This window comes from Panulirus ornatus, chromosome 7 (assembly GCF_036320965.1).
Source record: "Panulirus ornatus isolate Po-2019 chromosome 7, ASM3632096v1, whole genome shotgun sequence".
In the NCBI taxonomy this organism is placed as follows: domain Eukaryota; kingdom Metazoa; phylum Arthropoda; class Malacostraca; order Decapoda; family Palinuridae; genus Panulirus; species Panulirus ornatus.
Window position 1 is genome coordinate 47,246,400 of NC_092230.1, and position 19,906 is coordinate 47,266,305.

Below are 19,906 nucleotides of genomic sequence, written 5' to 3' on the forward strand. Positions count from 1 at the left end.
TTCAATACACCCTCTTCTGCTCTTTCAACTTTCAACCACACACTTTTTATTTCCACACATCTTACCCTTTCATTACTTACTTGATCAAACCACCTCACACCACATACTGTCCTTAAACATTTCATTTCCAACACATCCACCCTCCTCCATACAACCCTATCTATAGCCCATGTCTTGCAACTATATAATATTGTTGGAACTACTATTCCTTCAAACATGCCCATTTTTGCTCTTCGAGGTAACGTTCTCTCTTTCCATACATTCTTCATTGCTCCCAAAACCTTCACCCCCTCCCCCACTCTGTGACTCACTTCTGCTTCCATGATTCCATTTGCTGCTAAGTCCACTTCCACATATCTAAAACATTTCACTTCCTCTAATTTTTCTCCATTCAAACTTACATCCCAATTAACTTGTTCCTCAATCCTGCTGAGCCTAATAACTTTGCTCTTATTTAGATTTACTCTCAACTTTATCCTTTCACACACTTTTCCAAACACAGTCACCAACTTCTGCAGTTTCTCACTTGAATCAGCCACCAGTGCTGTATCACTGGCAAACAGCAACTGACACTTCAGGCCCTCACATCCCAAACAGACTGCATACTCATCCCTCTCCAAAACTCTTGCATTTACTTCCCTAACCACCCCATCCATAAACAAATTGACATAACTTAAAGAAAAAAAAAAATGTTGGGTGTACCTAATAAGCTGTATGGGAAGGTAGTGACTGAGAGGATGAGGGCATGGAGAGACCATTAGAATAAGCAGGAGCAATGTGTTTCAGAAGTGGTAAAAGATGTAAGGATCAGGTGCTTGCTTTAAAGAATATGTAAGAAATACTTCAGAGAAACATGAATTTGTATGTGGCATATGATATGGTTGATAGAGTTGTCTTGTGGAAGGTCTTGAGAATTTACAGTGTAGGAGGAAAGCTACTACAATCAGAGATGTTTTTATCAAGTGCGTAAGGTATGTGCACAAGTAATAAGAGAGGAGAATGAATTATTTCAAGTGACAGTTGGTTAGAGGCAGGGGTGTTGGTTGATTTCACCATGGTTGTTTAACATGTTTATGGATTGGGGTGGAGGGATGTAAATTCGAGAGTCTTAGAGAGCAGGGCAAGTATTCAGTCTGTAGGGGATGAGAGGGCCTGGGAGGTCAGTCAGTTGTCGTTTGCTGATAATACAACATTGATGGCTGATTTGAGTAAGAAACTGCAGAAGTTGGTGATTGAGTTTGGAAGACATGCAAAAAGAAGGTGAGAGTAAATGTAAATAATAGCAAGGTTACTTGGTTTATGTGGATGGAGGATCAGGTTAATTAGGGTGTGAGTTTGAAAGGGGAAAACTTGGAGGAAGTGAAGTGTTTTAGCTAAAATACCTGGTAGCGGACATGGCAGCAAATGTAACCATGGAAGTGGAACTGTCATAAGGTGGGTGAGGGGGGCAAATGTTCTAAGAGCACTGAAGAATGAGCAGAAGGAAGGATCGTTATCTTGAGGGGCAAAAATGGGCATGTTTGAGGGTATAGTCCATCTATCTATCTATATCTTTGATACCCATTCCCTTTGGGAACTCCCTCAAGGGGTGGCCATGGCAAAAGTGTCTCTATAACTATTGAATCTCAGTGCAACTTCTTAGCCTTTAGTACCTCATCCTTAACAGGCCACTAGCAGAGGGCAACTCTAGCACGGTGTATTCTGAGGCTTCTACCTACCAACTACTACCTAATGTTCCAATCTACTACTTCTACCTAATGCTCCTACCTACTATTGGTGCCTAATATTTCTACATTATGTTCCTGTCTAATGTTCCTACCTACCACTTATATCTGTGGCTCTTTACCATTTTGCCAAAAGGCAGGGTTAGCATATGGCACTCACTGTAGGAGAATTTAGAGTTACAAAGAATGAGTTGTGTGAGTTAAGTGTTGTCAAGTGTTATGTGCGACAAGGAGAAAATGTACGTTTGTTGACAGAATGCCAGCACTCCTCTTGTGGGTGAGGCAGAAAGAAAAGACAGCTACCTGGGTCAAAGGAGTGCAACCTGATAACTACTGAAGTGCTTGCTCACTACACACCCATCATTAACCCTCTCAATATCCAGGCAGGTAGTACTGGTAATAGACCTCCCATGTTGGTGACTGCCTACCAGCTACTACCTACTCGGTATAGAAGTCCTAACAATATTATATGGATGCAAGGCATGGGCTATATATAAGGGCATGCCAAAAAGGGTGGATGTTTTGGAAAGGAAATGTATAAGGACAATGTGTGGTGTGAGGTGGTTTGATCAAATAAGTAATAAAAGGGTTAGAGAGAGGTGTGGTAATAAAAAGGTTGTGAGTGAGAGAGCTGAAATGGTTTGGACCTATGAAGGATCCAAAGGTACTAGAGCCAATAAAGGCAATCTTTCAAGGTTCACAGTTACTGCAGCTTCATGTGGCACTTAGAAGACTCACACTCTGGAGGCAGGTACTTCCGAATATGGGCAAGAAGTTAAGGCTACCACATGTTAGCCTTGAACAGTATTTTGAGGCCACCAAAGGCTGCTAAATGCCATCAAAGTTCCACCCAGTCTTATAGATTATATTTAGTCCACTACACTCATTCAAAATAGGTGACAAAGTACCTATAAGCAAAAATGAAGGTACCACAAGATAAAAGGCAGGATCTAAGGATGCCAGAGTCCAGCCTTAATGGCCAACAAAGGCTGTCTTTCAATGTTCAGACTTGCAACAGTTTCATGATTTATTCATCTCAAAAAATTATCACATTTTAATTTTCAATAGCGGGCCTTGAAGACCATTTGGAAATTAAAAACAATGCCATTCTGAAATAAAACCTTTTTCTTAAAAGCCATTTTTTTTTCCCAAGCAGTATAGTTAAACCTACTAGTTATATATATTTTCTGTAACAAACTTTCTGTAAGATTCTAACATGCCTTCTTTACATTTAGAAACAAGACATCACTATATGTAATAAAACATCAGATAAAAAAAGATTACTAACCTCATTAGGGTTGGTCCCGAGGAGCGTTTGGTAGCGCTTTAGTAAACACCACACTCTTGGCAGGAACAACTCAAATTTTCGGTCATCAAAACAATTGTAACGATAAAGCTGCTCCTGGGGAAGAGAAAATACGCTAAGTCAGTTCAAGCTCACTTCATGCACATTTGTTCCAGATAACATTACATTAAAGATGTATTTCTAGTCTCAGAAAAGAAAAATACAGTACTAACACTAACACCAGTTCAGTTATATTGTTATATATTTTTTTATATTTCATAATACTTAGTCATTGTCTCCCGCGTTAGCGAGGTAGCGCAAGGAAACAGAAGAAAGAATGGCCCAACCCACCCACATACACATGTATATACATAAACGCCCACACATGCACATACATACCTATACATTTCAACGTATACATACATATACTACATACACAGACATATACATATATACACATGTTCACACTTATACTTGCAGCCCCCATCCATTCCCGTTGCCACCCTGCCACAAATGAAACGGCACCCCCCTCCCTCCCCCTCAAACATTTCATTTGCAACACATCCACCCTCCTCCACTCAACCCCATCCATAGCCCATGCCTCGCAATCATATAATATTGGTGGAACTACTATTCATTCTAGCATACCTACTTTTGCTCTCCAAGACAACGTTCTCTCCCTCCACACATTCTTCATCGCTCCCAAAACCTTTGGTATCCAATTTCTGCAAAGTCCATCCCCAGGTATCTAAAACACTTCATTTCCTCCAATTTTTCTCAATTCAAACTTACATCCCAATTACCTTGTCCCTCAACCATACTAAACCTAATAACCTTGCCCTTATTCATATTTACTCCCAACCCTCTCCCTTTCAGAGCAAAGGTGAGATACCATTGTGGCTCACACCCATAGGCATACCTCATCCATATGTATGAGACTTTCAGTCAACTCTCCATTCACTCCTACACATGCATTTGCTCCTCTGTGGAAGACTTTCACATAATTCAACAGTTGTCCACCTACCCTCATATATCCTTAAAACATCCAGTAAAGCATTCCGCTCAAAATGCTTTCATGCATGTACTATGCTGTTTCACTTTGCACTATGAATCATTGCAACAAAAATTATGACAATGTTTTTTGAGTTCCAAAAACTGATAAAAGGGACAACTAATTTTATAATGTGCTTATCATAACAGGCCATCCTTTGTTATACTAGGTCCACAAAAATAATTTGTTTGGATCATGATTCACTACCCATTACTTAAGTTTAAATCACAAAAATGGTCTTTTTAGCATAATCTATTCAATATCAGAGTTTTCATCATGTATGTCATTCTTGGGATATTCACCAATGAATCTGGCAGGCTTTGATAACTGTCATTTCAATGCCTCCACTGAATCATGAGTAATTCACTAACCAATTTATGGAAGTATGCAGTGTTGATTCTAAGTGCCTCTCCATTATATCGTAAACAGGTTGTGTCCTTGTCTTGCATGAAGTCAATAGGTGGTGGCCGTGGACTTGGGGTTGTGAACTGCACTGGGTAACACCACACTTTACGCAACCCACTCACTGCCGGTACCCCAACTTCTGCCAAGTATAAAATTAAAATCAATGGCTGCTTATGACAGATACTTCATTAACTACTATGTATATATGTAAAATATAGGTGTATGTATATACATGTGTATGTGGGTGGGTTGGGCCATTCTTTCGTCTGTTTCCTTGCGCTACTTCACTAATGTGGGAGACAGCGACAAAGTATAATAAATAAATAAATAACAATAATATTAATAATCATGGGAGGTGGGGTAGTCAGAGTATGTATGAGAGAGCTGAAGAGGGCTTGTTGAAGTGGTTTGGATATATGGAAAGGATGAGTTAGAAAAGACTGACAAAAAGGGTATGTCAAAAGTGGAAGGAATTAGGAATAGGGGAAACCAAGGAGGTGAACTGATACAAGTGAAATATGTGTTGAAGGCCAGAGGCCTGAAGGTGTGAGGCATTCAAGGGACTGTGCATTGGAATAATGTAGTTTACAGGGAATGACATGCTGTCAGGGGATAAAGTGGTGAGGGAGTCAAATGTGAGAGTTTTGGAGAGGGGCAATTATGCAGTTTGTGGGGAATGAGAGGGCATGGAAGGTGAGTCAATAAACAGTGGAGCTATAAAAAAAGGGAACTTGTTAACTTGTCTATACAAAAATGCCAATCTTATGTTACTTAAGCTCACAGTGTTTGGGATTGAGCCATTCTTGTAGTGGTTGGCATGAGCTTATATGGGTTCTGTACAGTTACAGTACCAAACTGCAACCAAGAGGAAAAGAATAGCAGGTGCAATATAAGCATAAACATTTTGTGAGAATAATCCTGATGAACTACAGTCCTTGATCCCAAGCTTGCTGGCAGGGACTCTCAATTTTCAGGGGAAAATTTAATACCATAATATAATACCATAATATCCTGATGATGGCACCCCTATTCAAATTTTATATAAACTAATGCTTAGGATTCAAGGACATATATGTCCAATTCATATGAACAGCCAGAAATACATCACATGGTTCTGTAATAAATTCATTTCTTTTTAAAACTGCAATTGGCCAGCTGGGTACTATACATCCCTGTGATATGACATGCTCTGGAAAATTACCACATTGGAGATATGTTTAGAGCTGATTACAGCTTGTGTGGTGGCAATGCTGATGGTCAATGTATTAACATACCTTCTGTCAAGACAGTAAGCTTTCTTAACTTTGATAAATATTTCTATTTCAGTTCCACAGATAAATTTCAGCAGCTTCTCACACGAGAAACAAGGTTAACATTTTCCAAGTTACGTTAGCCCAACAAAGAAAAAAATCACCCAATGCAATTAGGTTATAATCTTGTCATTATTTTACCCTATGAATACTGTAGTTTTCAAATTTAGGCATATTAAAGTAACAAACCTGAAGACTAACTAACCAATCATTTATGATAGTCATCTCCCCTGCATATCTACAGTACCCATATAAAAAACATAATTTGAAGTTACCTCTGATATTATTTTCCTCCAGAATTTGTAGGTGCTTTTCTCTTATCTTTTTAGCATGTTCAACAGACAGGTTGTATATTTTGATGCAGATGCCCTCCACACTTTGCTTCGCTGCTTCAGTGAGATGAGGCTGGCACTGCCGCTGTGGATGCATCAACATTTCATAATAATACACTGCTACTATGGGTGCATCAACAATTTAAAAAAAAAATTAAATATCTACTAAAATCTTTTAAGATGCAATTCATACATCATCAATCACATAGGGTCCCATGTAAAACTGCAAAGTCAAATATATCTATATCTCTGACAAATGTGATAGATGCTGCAAGTGCATGTGGAAAACAAGATATGCAAATAAGAATGCATATAAAAGCAAGGTGTGTGGTTAAATTAAGGGAGCTGAACTATGAGATATGATTAGGAACATAAGAAACAGAATTTCATCATCTGGCAATATACTGCACAATCAATGGGGGGGGGATGGATGCTCAAGATATCACAAAAAGATTCAAAAGAAAGGAACTCAACTTGACAGATTTGACAGCTGAGGAATTAATAAAAAGGAGAGGACAGTACTAATTCATGCAAAGAAGGAAGGAGGCATATTTAAATAGGGATAAAGAAAAAGGAGAAAATTAGAAATGAGAGGCAGGAATAAAAATAATTAAAATGTAATATTTGAAGGAAACCGGTACTTTCTGAATATATGACGGACCACCAACATGAAATGCATCATGAAACCTTAGCCAACAAAAAACACTCTCAGAAGAGAAAACTTTCCTTTTCTTCTTCCAAGGTTCTCAACATGTTGCTGTATGCACATTATGGTATAAAAAAAAATTCTCAAAGCAAATCAATTTATAAATAAACAGAAATCAATTTACAAATCCACATAAAGTGACGAAGGAAGAATATTTTTGAATCACTGCACTTCTAAACAATATCACAAAATATATGGGGGACATTTGTTTAACCCCTTTAGTGTTATGGCTGACAATCTGCTGTTTTGTATTAGGATGATATGAATATCAATGAACAAATCCAATATAATTTCTCTGCTAGAGTTCACCAGTTATGGAGACTTTAGCCTTGGCCATCCCCTTGAGGAAGTTCCCAGAGGGAACAGGCATCAAAGATGCACTACCTCGCGCACATACGGGGAAAGGGGCTGTCATTTCATGTGTGGCAGGGTGGCGACGGGAATGAATAAGGGCAGACAGTATGAATTATGTACATGTGTATATATGTATATGTCTGAGTGTGTATATATATGTATACGTTGAGATGTGTAGGTATGTATATGTGCGTGTGTGGACATGTATGTATATACATGTGTATGTGGGTGGGTTGGGCCATTCTTTTGTCTGTTTCCTTGCACTACCTCGCTAACGCGGGAGACAGCGACAAAGTATTTATTTATTTATTTTATTTTGCTGCCTTTATTCATTCCCGTCGCCACCCCACCAAACATGAAATAACAACCCCCTCCTCTCACATGTGTGCGAGGCAGCGCTAGGAAAAGACAACAAAGGCCACATTCATTCACACTCAGTCTCTAGCTGTCATGTAATAATACACTGAAACCTCAGCTCCCTTTCCACATCCAGGCCCCACAGAACTTTCCATGGTTTACCCCAGACGCTTCACATGCCCTGGTTCAATCCACTGACAGCACGTCGACCCCGGTATACCACATCGTTCCAGTTCACTCTGTTCCTTTCATGCCTTTCACCCTCCTGCATGTTCAGGCCCTGATCACTCAAAATCTTTTTCACTCCATCTTTCCACCTCCACTTTGGTCTCCCACTTCTCCCGTTCCCTCCACCTCTGACACATATATCATCTTTGTCAATCTTTCCTCGTTCATTCTCTTCATGTGACCAAACTTTTCAAAACACCCTCTTCTGCTCTCTCAACCACACTTTTTATTACCACACATCTCTCTTACCCTATTATTACTTACTCGATCAAACCACCTCACACCACATATTGTCCTCAAACATCTCATTTCCAGCACATTCACCCTCCTCCGCACAACTCTATCTATAGCCCAGGCCTCGCAACCATACAACATTGTTGTAACCACTATTCCATCAAACATACCCATTTTTGCTTCTGAGATAACATTCTCGCCTTCCATACATTTTTCAACGCTCCCTGAACTTTCGCCCCCTCCCCACCCTGTGACTCACTTCTGCTTCCATGGTTCCATCCACTGCCAAATCCGATCCCAGATATCTAAAACACTTCACTTCCTCTAGTTTTTCTCCATTCAAACTTACCTCCCAATTGACTTGTCCTCAACCCTACTGTACCTAATAACCTTGCTCTTATTCACATTTACTCTCAGCTTTCTTCTTTCACACACTTTACCAAACTCAGTCACCAGCTTCTGCAGTTTCTCTCCCAAATCAGCCACCAGCTCTGTATCATCAGCGAACAACAACTGACTCACTTACCAAGCTCTCTCATCCACAACAGACTGCATACTTGCCCCTCTCTCCAAAACTCTTGCATTCACCTCCCTAACAACCCCATCCATAAACAAATTAAACGACCATGGAGACATCACACACCCCTGCCGCAAATCGACATTCACTGAGAACCAATCACTTTCTTCTTACACGTACACATGCCTTACAGCCTCGATAGAAACTTTTCACTGCTTCTAACAACTTGCCTCCCACATCATATATTCTTAATACCTTCCACAGAGCATCTCTATCAAGTCTATCATATGTCTTCTCCAGATCCATAAATGCTACATACAAATCCATTTGCTTTTCTAAGTATTTCTCACATACATTCTTCAAAGCAAACACCTGATCCACACATCCTCTACCACTTCTGAAACCACACTGCTCTTCCCCAATCTGATGCTCTGTACATGCCTTCACCCTCTCAATCAATACCCTCCCATGTAATTTCCCAGGAATACTCTACAAACTAATACCTCTGTAATTTGAGCACTCAACCTTTATCCCCTTTGCCTTTGTACAATGGCACTATGCAAGAATTCTGCCAATTGTCAGGCACCTCACCATGAGTCATACACACATTGAATAACCTTACCAGCCAGTCAATAACACAGTCACCCTCTTTTTTTTGATAACTTCCACTGCAATACCATCCAAACCCACCGCTTTGCCAGCTTTCATCTTCCGCAAAGATTTTACTACCTCTTCTTTGTTTACCAAGTCATTCTCCCTAACCCTGGCATGAGAAAGGTGGGAGGTGGGCAGATTAAAAAGGGTAGTGAGTGGTGGGATGAAGAAGTAAGATTGTTAGTGAAAGAGAGAGGCATGTGGATGATTTTTGCAGGGAAGTAGTGCAAATGACTGGGAGATTTATGAAAGAATGAGGCAGGAGGTCAAAAGAAAGGGGCAAGAGGTGAAAAAGAGGGCAAATGAGAGTTGGGGTGAGTGTCATTAAATTTTATGGAGAATAAAGAGATGTTTTGGAAGGAGGTAAATAAAATGCATAAGACAAGAGAACAAATGGGAACATCGGTGAAGGGGGCTAATGGTGGAGGTAATAACAAGTAGTGGTGAAGTGAGGAGATGAAGTGAGCATTTTGAAGGTTTGTTGAATGTGTTTGATGATAGAAAGGCCGATATAGGGTGTTTTGGTGAAGGTGGCGTGTGAAGTGAGAGGGGTCAGGGAGAATGGTTTGGTAAACAGAGAACAGTAGTGAAAGCTTTACAGAAGATGAAAGCCGGTAAGGCAGCGGGTTTCGATGGTGTAGTAGTGGAATTTATTAAAAAAGGGGTGACTGTCGTTGACTAGTTGGTAAGGATATTCAATGTATGTATGGTTCATGGTGAAGTGCCTGAGGATTGGTAGAATGCATGCATAGTGCCGTTGTACAAAGGCAAAGGGGATAAAGGTGAGTGTTCAAATTAGAGGTACAAGTTTGTTGAGTATTCCTGGGAAATTATATGGGAGGGTATTAATTGAGAGGGTAAAGGCATGTACAGAGCATCAGATTGGGGAAGAGCAGTGTGGTTTCAGAAGTGGTAGAGGATGTGTGGATCAGGTGTTTGCTTTGAAGAATGTATGTGAGAAATACTTAGAAAAACAGATGGATTTGTATGTGGCATTTATGGATCTGGAGAAGGCATATGATAGGGTTGACAGAGATGCATTGTGGAAGATATTAAGAGTATATGGTGAGGAAGGTAAGTTGCCAGAAGTAGTGAAAAGTTTTTACCAAGGATGTAAGGCATGTGTATGAGTAGGAACTGAGGAGAGTGATTGGTTCTCAGTGAATGTCGGTTTGCGGCAGAGGTGCACGATGTCTCCATGGTTGTTTAATTTGTTTATGGATTGGATGGTTAGGGAGGTGAATGCAAGAGTTTTGGAGAGAGGGCCAAATATGCTGATGGCTGATTCAGGTGAGAAACTGCAGAAGTTGGATTCTGAGTTTTGGCAAAGTGTGTGAAAGAAGAAAGCTGAGAGTAAATGTGAATAAGAGCAAGGTTATTAGGTTCAGTAGGCTTGAGGGACAAGTTAATTGGGAGGTAAGTTTGAATGGAGAAAAACTGGAGGAAGTGGTGTGTGTTAGATATCTGGGAGTAGATTTAACAGCGGATGGAACCATGGAAGCTGAAGTGAGTCACAAGGTGGGGCAGGGGGTGAAGGCTCTGGGAGCACTGAAGAATGTGTGGAAGGCAAGAATGTTATCTCAGAGAGCAAAAATGGGCATGTTTGAAGAAATAGTGGTTCCAACAATGTTATATGGTTGCAAGACAAGGGCTATAGATAGGATTATGCAGAAGACGGTGGATGTGTTAGACATGAGATGTATGAGGACAGTATGTGGTGTGAGGTGGTTTGATCGAGTAAGTAATGAAAAGGTGAGAGATATGTGGTAATAAAAAGAGTGTGGTTGAGAGAGCAGAAGAGGGTGTATTGAAATGGTCTCGTCACATGGAAAGAATGAGTGAGGAAAGATTGACAAAGAGGATATATGTGTCACAGGTAGAGGGAATGAGGAGAAGCAGGTGACCAAATTGGAGGTGGAAGGATAGACTGAAAAAGATTTTGAGTGATTGGGGCCTGAACATGCAGGGGCGTGAAAGGCTTGCAAGGAACAGCGTGAATTGGAACATTGTGGTATACCGGGGTCAAAATGCTCTCAATGGATTGAACTAGGGCATGTTAAGCGTCTGGAGTAAAGCTATGGAAAGTTTTGTGGGGCATGGATGTGGAAAGGGAGCTGTGGTTTCGGTGCATTACACATGACAGCTAGAGACAAAGTGAACAAGTGTGGCCTTTGTTGTCTTTTCCTAGCACTACCTTGCACGCACGCAAGGGGAAGGGGGTGCTATTTCATGTGTGGTGGGGTGGTGACAGGAATGGATGAAGGCAGCAAGTATGAATATGTACATATGTATATATGTATATATGTATAGAGTGTAAGAAAGTAAATTCTCGATTAATATGGGTAAAACTGAAAGTTGATGGAGAGAGGTGGGTGATTATTGGTGCATATGCACCTGGGCATGAGAAGAAAGATCAAGAGAGGCAAGTGTTTTGGGAGCAGCTGAATGAGTGTGTTAGTGGTTTTGATGCACGAGACCGGGTTATAGTGATGGGTGATTTGAATGCAAAGGTGAGTAATGTGGCAGTTGAGGGAATAATTGGTATACATGGGGTGTTCAGTGTTGTAAATGGTAATGGTGAAGAGCTTGTAGATTTATGTGCTGAAAAAGGACTGATGATTGGGAATACCTGGTTTAAAAAGCGAGATATACATAAGTATACTTATGTAAGTAGGAGAGATGGCCAGAGAGCGTTATTGGATTACGTGTTAATTGACAGGCGTGCGAAAGAGAGACTTTTGGATGTTAATGTGCTGAGAGGTGCAACTGGAGGGATGTCTGATCATTATCTTGTGGAGGCTAAGGTGAAGATTTGTATGGGTTTTCAGAAAAGAAGAGTGAATGTTGGGGTGAAGAGGGTGGTGAGAGTGAGTGAGCTTGAGAAGGAGACCTGTGTGAGGAAGTACCAGGAGAGACTGAGTACAGAATGGAAAAAGGTGAGAACAATGGAAGTAAGGGGAGTGGGGGAGGAATGGGATGTATTTAGGGAATCAGTGATGGATTGCGCAAAAGATGCTTGTGGCATGAGAAGAGTGGGAGGTGGGTTGATTAGAAAGGGTAGTGAGTGGTGGGATGAAGAAGTAAGAGTATTAGTGAAAGAGAAGAGAGAGGCATTTGGACGATTTTTGCAGGGAAAAAATGCAATTGAGTGGGAGATGTATAAAAGAAAGAGACAGGAGGTCAAGAGAAAGGTGCAAGAGGTGAAAAAAAGGGCAAATGAGAGTTGGGGTGAGAGAGTATCATTAAATTTTAGGGAGAATAAAAAGATGTTCTGGAAGGAGGTAAATAAAGTGCGTAAGACAAGGGAGCAAATGGGAACTTCAGTGAAGGGCGCAAATGGGGAGGTGATAACAAGTAGTGGTGATGTGAGAAGGAGATGGAGTGAGTATTTTGAAGGTTTGTTGAATGTGTTTGATGATAGAGTGGCAGATATAGGGTGTTTTGGTCGAGGTGGTGTGCAAAGTGAGAGGGTTAGGGAAAATGATTTGGTAAACAGAGAAGAGGTAGTAAAAGCTTTGCGGAAGATGAAAGCCGGCAAGGCAGCAGGTTTGGATGGTATTGCAGTGGAATTTATTAAAAAAGGGGGTGACTGTATTGTTGACTGGTTGGTAAGGTTATTTAATGTATGTATGACTCATGGTGAGGTGCCTGAGGATTGGCGGAATGCGTGCATAGTGCCATTGTACAAAGGCAAAGGGGATAAGAGTGAGTGCTCAAATTACAGAGGTATAAGTTTGTTGAGTATTCCTGGTAAATTATATGGGAGGGTATTGATTGAGAGGGTGAAGGCATGTACAGAGCATCAGATTGGGGAAGAGCAGTGTGGTTTCAGAAGTGGTAGAGGATGTGTGGATCAGGTGTTTGCTTTGAAGAATGTATGTGAGAAATACTTAGAAAAGCAAATGGATTTGTATGTAGCATTTATGGATCTGGAGAAGGCATATGATAGAGTTGATAGAGATGCTCTGTGGAAGGTATTAAGAATATATGGTGTGGGAGGAAAGTTGTTAGAAGCAGTGAAAAGTTTTTATCGAGGATGTAAGGTATGTGTACGTGTAGGAAGAGAGGAAAGTGATTGGTTCTCAGTGAATGTAGGTTTGCGGCAGGGGTGTGTGATGTCTCCATGGTTGTTTAATTTGTTTATGGATGGGGTTGTTAGGGAGGTAAATGCAAGAGTTTTGGAAAGAGAGGCAAGTATGAAGTCTGTTGGGGATGAGAGAGCTTGGGAAGTGAGTCAGTTGTTGTTCGCTGATGACACAGCGCTGGTGGCTGATTCATGTGAGAAACTGCAGAAGCTGGTGACTGAGTTTGGTAAAGTGTGTGGAAGAAGAAAGTTAAGAGTAAATGTGAATAAGAGCAAGGTTATTAGGTACAGTAGGGTTGAGGGTCAAGTCAATTGGGAGGTGAGTTTGAATGGAGAAAAACTGGAGGAAGTGAAGTGTTTTAGATATCTGGGAGTGGATCTGGCAGCGGATGGAACCATGGAAGCGGAAGTGGATCATAGGGTGGGGGAGGGGGCGAAAATTCTGGGGGCCTTGAAGAATGTGTGGAAGTCGAGAACATTATCTCGGAAAGCAAAAATGGATATGTTTGAAGGAATAGTGGTTCCAACAATGTTGTATGGTTGCGAGGCGTGGGCTATGGATAGAGTTGTGCGCAGGAGGATGGATGTGCTGGAAATGAGATGTTTGAGGACAATGTGTGGTGTGAGGTGGTTTGATCGAGTGAGTAACGTAAGGGTGAGAGAGATGTGTGGAAATAAAAAGAGCGTGGTTGAGAGAGCAGAAGAGGGTGTTTTGAAGTGGTTTGGGCACATGGAGAGGATGAGTGAGGAAAGATTGACCAAGAGGATATATGTGTCGGAGGTGGAGGGAACAAGGAGAAGAGGGAGACCAAATTGGAGGTGGAAAGATGGAGTGAAAAAGATTTTGTGTGATCGGGGCCTGAACATGCAGGAGGGTGAAAGGAGGGCAAGGAATAGAGTGAATTGGAGCGAGGTGGTATACCGGGGTTGACGTGCTGTCAGTGGATTGAATCAAGGCATGTAAAGCGTCTGGGGTAAGCCATGGAAAGCTGTGTAGGTATGTATATTTGCGTGTGTGGACGTACGTATATACATGTGTATGGGGGGGGTTGGGCCATTTCTTTCGTCTGTTTCCTTGCGCTACCTCGCAAACGCGGGAGACAGCGACAAAGTATAATAAATAAAAATAAATAGTATATATGTATATGTCTGTGTATGTATACGTTGAAATGTATAGGTATGTATGTGGGTGTTTATATATATAAATGTGTATATGGGTGGGTTGGGCCATTCTTTCGTGTGTTTCCTTGCGCTACCTCGCTAACATGGGAGACAGAGACTAAGTATAATAAATAAATATATTTTACATACTTTTAAATATTTTACATAAAGGATATAGTGATATATGTGGGCAAATGATGTTGAAGTCCTTCATTTTTTAATATATTAAATAATTCAGAAAGGAGTAGCACTACTCATGAAGCATTTGTGGGAGTGTGTGATAGAGTGTAAGAAAGTAAACTCTAGATTGATGTGGGTAAAAGTGAAAGTGGATGGAGAAAAATGTGTGATTATTGGTGCCTATGCACCTGTTTATGAGAAGAAAGATCATGAAAGGCAAGTGTTTTGGGAGTTGCCTTGGATACCTTTAGCAAGCCTCTCGCACAATTCCATCTTCTTTTTGGGGGTTAAAATCTTTTGTGCTATGCACAAGATGTAGATGGCTTTAAGGAGCTGTCAGGCAACTGCTGGCAATGCTTGAAAGTGGCCATTGTCCACAGCAGTGATCCAGGGTATACAAAACACACATATTTGAAAGACCAGCACATACAACTGCACGAGAAAACAGTAAACAATCACCAGTGCCACATAACACCTAGCAGTGAGTACACTTATTGCTGCAGCACAGTGCACACATAGTTCAAAATATTTTTATATATTTTTGGGGGGATAATTGAGGGTTACCAACCAAAACTGAAAAACCTATGTTGTTCTGAACATTCCATTGTTAAGAATTATGGTTGACACAGGTTTAAAAAGCAATATCAATTAAGTAATTGTATGCACAGATTTGTGCAATATGACTGCAGCTCAGCAGTTCCTACACATGAGCCACCATTGACAGTGCTATACCATACAGTAATCACCAACTTCCATAAACAATAGTAGGCTGGGAAACAAGGTGAAAGGACTTAGCTTATAAACAAGCTTTTCAAAGACTTAATGTCAACATTTGACACCAACACCTCACTTGCTCTTAACCCACATACTCTTACCAAAATAGTCTATGAGGTAGGAGGACTTACAAGGCAAAGAAACACTTCCTAATGTTTCAGTAGTAGAACCAACATCTCCAGGTTAATTCCCTCCCACAGAGAACTTTCTTGGAGACTTTCTTCAAGCTGAAGTGCTAGCAAACCTCAATCTTACCACAGATACACATTACTCCACACTGTGGGAATAGCTAAGTCTGCCTCTAAAAACTGTGTGTCCTCTTTAGATGTCGAAACTTCTTTTTTTTTGAACAGTTACTCCATCTATACAAAGGATTGATTCGCCCTTGTATGGACTACTGCTCTTACATCTGGCATAGTTCTAGCTCTGCATCCTTACTTGACATAGTTGAATCGAAAATGTTCTGACTGATAAACTGTCCTTAGCTAACTTCCAAACTTGACACTCCTGCCCTATGCCACAACGCTGGTTTACTTTCCCTCTTCTATAGGTATTACTTTGGCTTTCACTCCCATGAGCTGGTTGTTTGTGTGTCCCCACCACTAGGTAGACTATGCAATATTTAGCAAGTTGCTGCATAACATAATCATTATGTGGCCACCGGCAACTCAAAAGTGGGCCAATTTGATAACTGCTTCTTTCCCTATATGTCAAAAACCTTTGGAACTCTACCCTCTCATGTCTTTCCCAATAACTATGACCTAGCACATTTTAAAAGACAGGTTTTTCACTTCTTCCAAAATTCATAAATACTTTCCTTTGTCTTTTCTTTTCCCTTTCATTATTCTCTCTATATTTCACTTCAGGCCCAACCTTGATGTGGACTATTGTCCAAGACAGGAGCCTTCACATTAAAAAGAAAAAAAACTCAATCATCAGATATCTTTGATGGGCACAATACTAAAAAGGCCTTAACTGTGGAATAATTTCTCAAGAAAGGTATTTGACAATAAATTCCTGGTTTGTGACTTTAACAGTTCTAATCAGCTATGAAATAACCCCCTAGAAATTGGAACAAGGGAGCTAGAATTAACATGACATTTTTAATTTACAACAAAAGCAGAACATTTCACATACAATATTTGGTTCTGACAGGGTAAATGACCAGGCAGGCAGGAGTGGGTGAAATGTTTGTAAAGGATACTAATGGTTTCTTTTTCTTGTCCATATCTGGTACCAATTTCATTATGATGGCATTTAGTATGTTTGCCGCCCATGTTGATGTTAGCGGTATGGGGATGGGGAGAATGTCATGTGTGAAGTATGTTATACTAAGAATAGCTGGAGTTTTGTTAAGTGGGAACAGTCTTTCTCTCAGTCTCTGAAGTCTGTTCCCTTCGGGAACTCCCTTAGGGTAGTGGCCATGACAAGAGTCCATGACCAGTGAACTCCAGAGATGCTTTTCAGCCTCTTATGCCTCACTAACAGGCAACTGGTGGAAAGAAAACCTCACAGAGTGTTTTCAAAGTATCACATCAGAATCATTCCAAATAGCTCTCATATCAAGCAACGACCTATCCATAAGAATACTGATTATTGCAACCTTAACACACTCCCATATTTCTTTCAAACCACATATTCATACCCCTGTTTACTCTATCACATAAACTACTTCCATTAAAAAGTTTTAACAGCATTCAGAAGTTCCTACCAACATCTACCTAATTGGGAACAATTGTCCATATACTGTGATGGAAGGATACAGGTTGGAATTGTGTGTTTTGGATTAAAAAGGTGACTGAAGACTTCTGGAGAGATGCAATCATTTTGTTTTAAGTAAGCTATTGTACCAATTGTGTGATGTACTGTGTTGCACATTTGTTGTTCCTTGCATAGTGTCAAGGTGCTGTGATGTGGCAATAAGGTTGGCTACATATGAGGGGATTTTCACAACAATGCCTGCAGGAGGTGATGGAAGGTCTTATAGGAAGAGATAAAAGAGAGTTGGAGGAAGAGCTTCTCCTGATGAACACTGTTGTAAATAATGATATATGAAGAAACCATTTACAGAAATGAAATACCTGGACACTTTGTATCTATGGATATACATGTAAAATCACTTGTTGACATAAATCTAATTATATGTCAACCTTTCCTCTGATTTAACATACAAGAATGCATCACCTGCATTCAAAAACTGCAGCAACTTGCATTGTTTCTCCATGGTTAAGTATCACATCAGAATCATCCTAAATAGCTCTCATGTCAAGCAATGACCTATCCATAAGAATAATAATTATTGCAATCTTAACACACCCACATTTCTTTCAAACCATAGATTTATACCTCTGTTTACTCTATCATATACAGTACTTCCATTATAAAGGCTCTTAACAGCATTCAAAAGGCTTCCATACAGAGTCAAAACTTCCCAAAGTCCCATCCTATTCACTTTATCATTTCTTTTCTTTTCATTCATTCGCATCCATTCTCTAGCTGTAATGTACCACAACCAGGCCCCACTTACCTTTCCAAATGTTTATCCCCAGTTGCTTCATATGCACTAGTTCAGTCCAAGAACAGTACATCACCCCCTGAAGGCCACATGGTTAGAATGCACTCCATTTCATGCATGCTTTATATGCTCCTACATGTTCATGCCCAGAACACAAAATCTTATTCACTCCATCCTCCCATCTCCAATTCAGTCTTCTCCCTCTTGCTGCTTCCTACACATCTAACAAATATGTCCTCTTTGTTAACCTCTCCTCATTCATTCTCTCCATATATCCAAAACATATTAGCATATCCTCTTTAGCTCTCAATCATACTCTTCTTATTACCACATCTCCCTCTTATCCTATCATCACTTACACAATCAACCCTCCACATACTAAGTATTGTCCTCAGACATTTCATTTCCAGCACATTCATTACCTTCACTACATTCTCATCTACAGCCCATGCCTTGCATCCATACAACACAGTCAGGACTATTATACCTTCAAATCTAACCATTTTTACTCCTCCAGATAGTGACCTATCTTTTCAAACATTCCCCAATACTTCCCATACCTTCGCCCCCTCACCCACTCTATGATTCACTTCATCTTCCATGGTTCCATTCACTACCATGTCCACACCTAGGTACTCTAAAGCATTTAACTTTCCCTAAGTTTTCTACATACATTCTCAAACCCCAACTAACCTGTCTCTGCACTGCTAAACCTAACAACTTTGCTTTTCTTCACACCTACTTTCATCTTTCTGTAGTTTCTCACTCAAATGTCACCAGCACCATGTCATCATCAAACAACAAATGACTCACCTGGGACCTCAGGCCCCACTACCCCTCAGCATGTTTCACACAAACTAAACTTAACTAATTTTCCCTTTCTAAAATTATCTTTAACATCCATCTTTTTAACTTTCATCTTTCATTCCCCTCAAATTCCACTTACCCTTACAAACTTGCAACATCTGCTGAAAGTGGCTGCAGGCATCCCACCTTCATCCAAACACACAAGGACCTTTTGTGAGGAATATCTGCACTGCTTGGGTCGCCAGCCCCAACCCCACAAGTTGACAAAAAGGATAAGGATGCCTTACAAAGACTGGTGGCCCTGCTACCCAAGATACATGATAAAAGACAAAAAACTGAATCTACAGTTGATAAAACTTCTTTTGCACTTACCTTAAGGTGAGCTAATCTCTCCATGTAATCATCAAACGTGGAACCAATCGTTCTTCGTAGCCACTGGAAAGTATCCTCTACATTCCATTTAACTATTTTTCGACTTTCCTGGCTGGCATTTCGGCTAAAAAGAATATAGGTATCACTGTATTTATTGATAAATAAATGGATTAGACTGTGTGGATAACATCACGGCAAAATGAGTAGTTAAACAATCAACTGTGTATTCAAGCTCGCCTGTACATTTCACTCATTATCATAAGCAATGCAGTTAAAATAAGAAAACTTAATTTAGACCAGTGTTAAGTCTGATGCTAGGTTTGTCATAATAACCATACTCTGAGGAAATACTAAGAGCAAAAACATCTTAAGAAATTTTTTAATATAAACAGTGGCATTACAGACAAACAGGTCTTTTAAGTATCAATTAAAACTAAGGATAATGTCCGTGGTTTCAATGTGAATTATAGGAAAATGTGGTCATAAAGAAAACTGTAAGAACATTGTAGGTTTTGAAAGTTGAAAAACTTTTCTCTCTAAGGCTGTATCCTACGAATATGTGAGATTCTCCTGGATTATCTCAAGAAAAATCAGGATCAGCACCTTTGTACTCAGTCTTTCCACGGAGGCAGTGCTCCCTCAAATGATTATAGAGCCAAGAACTTCCCCATCCTGGCATGGATTGGCATATGCCAATAAGCATCCTTCAAATTCAGAATTAGGTATTTTGAACTTTTGTTGTCACATCTATATGTTGAAAAGCAAAAGATAAGAAAACAGTTCCACAATAAAATGAAAAAATATGAAACATAAAAAACAATATGCAGTAGTTAGGATAACAATCAAAACAAAGTCT

At 40.2% G+C, this 19,906-nt stretch overlaps 1 protein-coding gene across 1 annotated transcript in view; it reads right to left on the bottom strand.

The window, feature by feature from the left end:
* Positions 1-19,906, bottom strand: part of Pcif1 (Phosphorylated CTD-interacting factor 1) — an 80,621-nt gene that overhangs the window by 26,074 nt on the left and 34,641 nt on the right. The window contains exons 9-12 of the mRNA XM_071663724.1: positions 19,051-19,174; positions 6,051-6,192; positions 4,432-4,604; positions 3,013-3,126 (exon numbers count right to left, since the gene is read on the bottom strand). Coding sequence (XP_071519825.1) covers positions 3,013-3,126; positions 4,432-4,604; positions 6,051-6,192; positions 19,051-19,174 — 553 coding nt within the window. The remainder of the gene's footprint in view (positions 1-3,012; positions 3,127-4,431; positions 4,605-6,050; positions 6,193-19,050; positions 19,175-19,906) is intronic.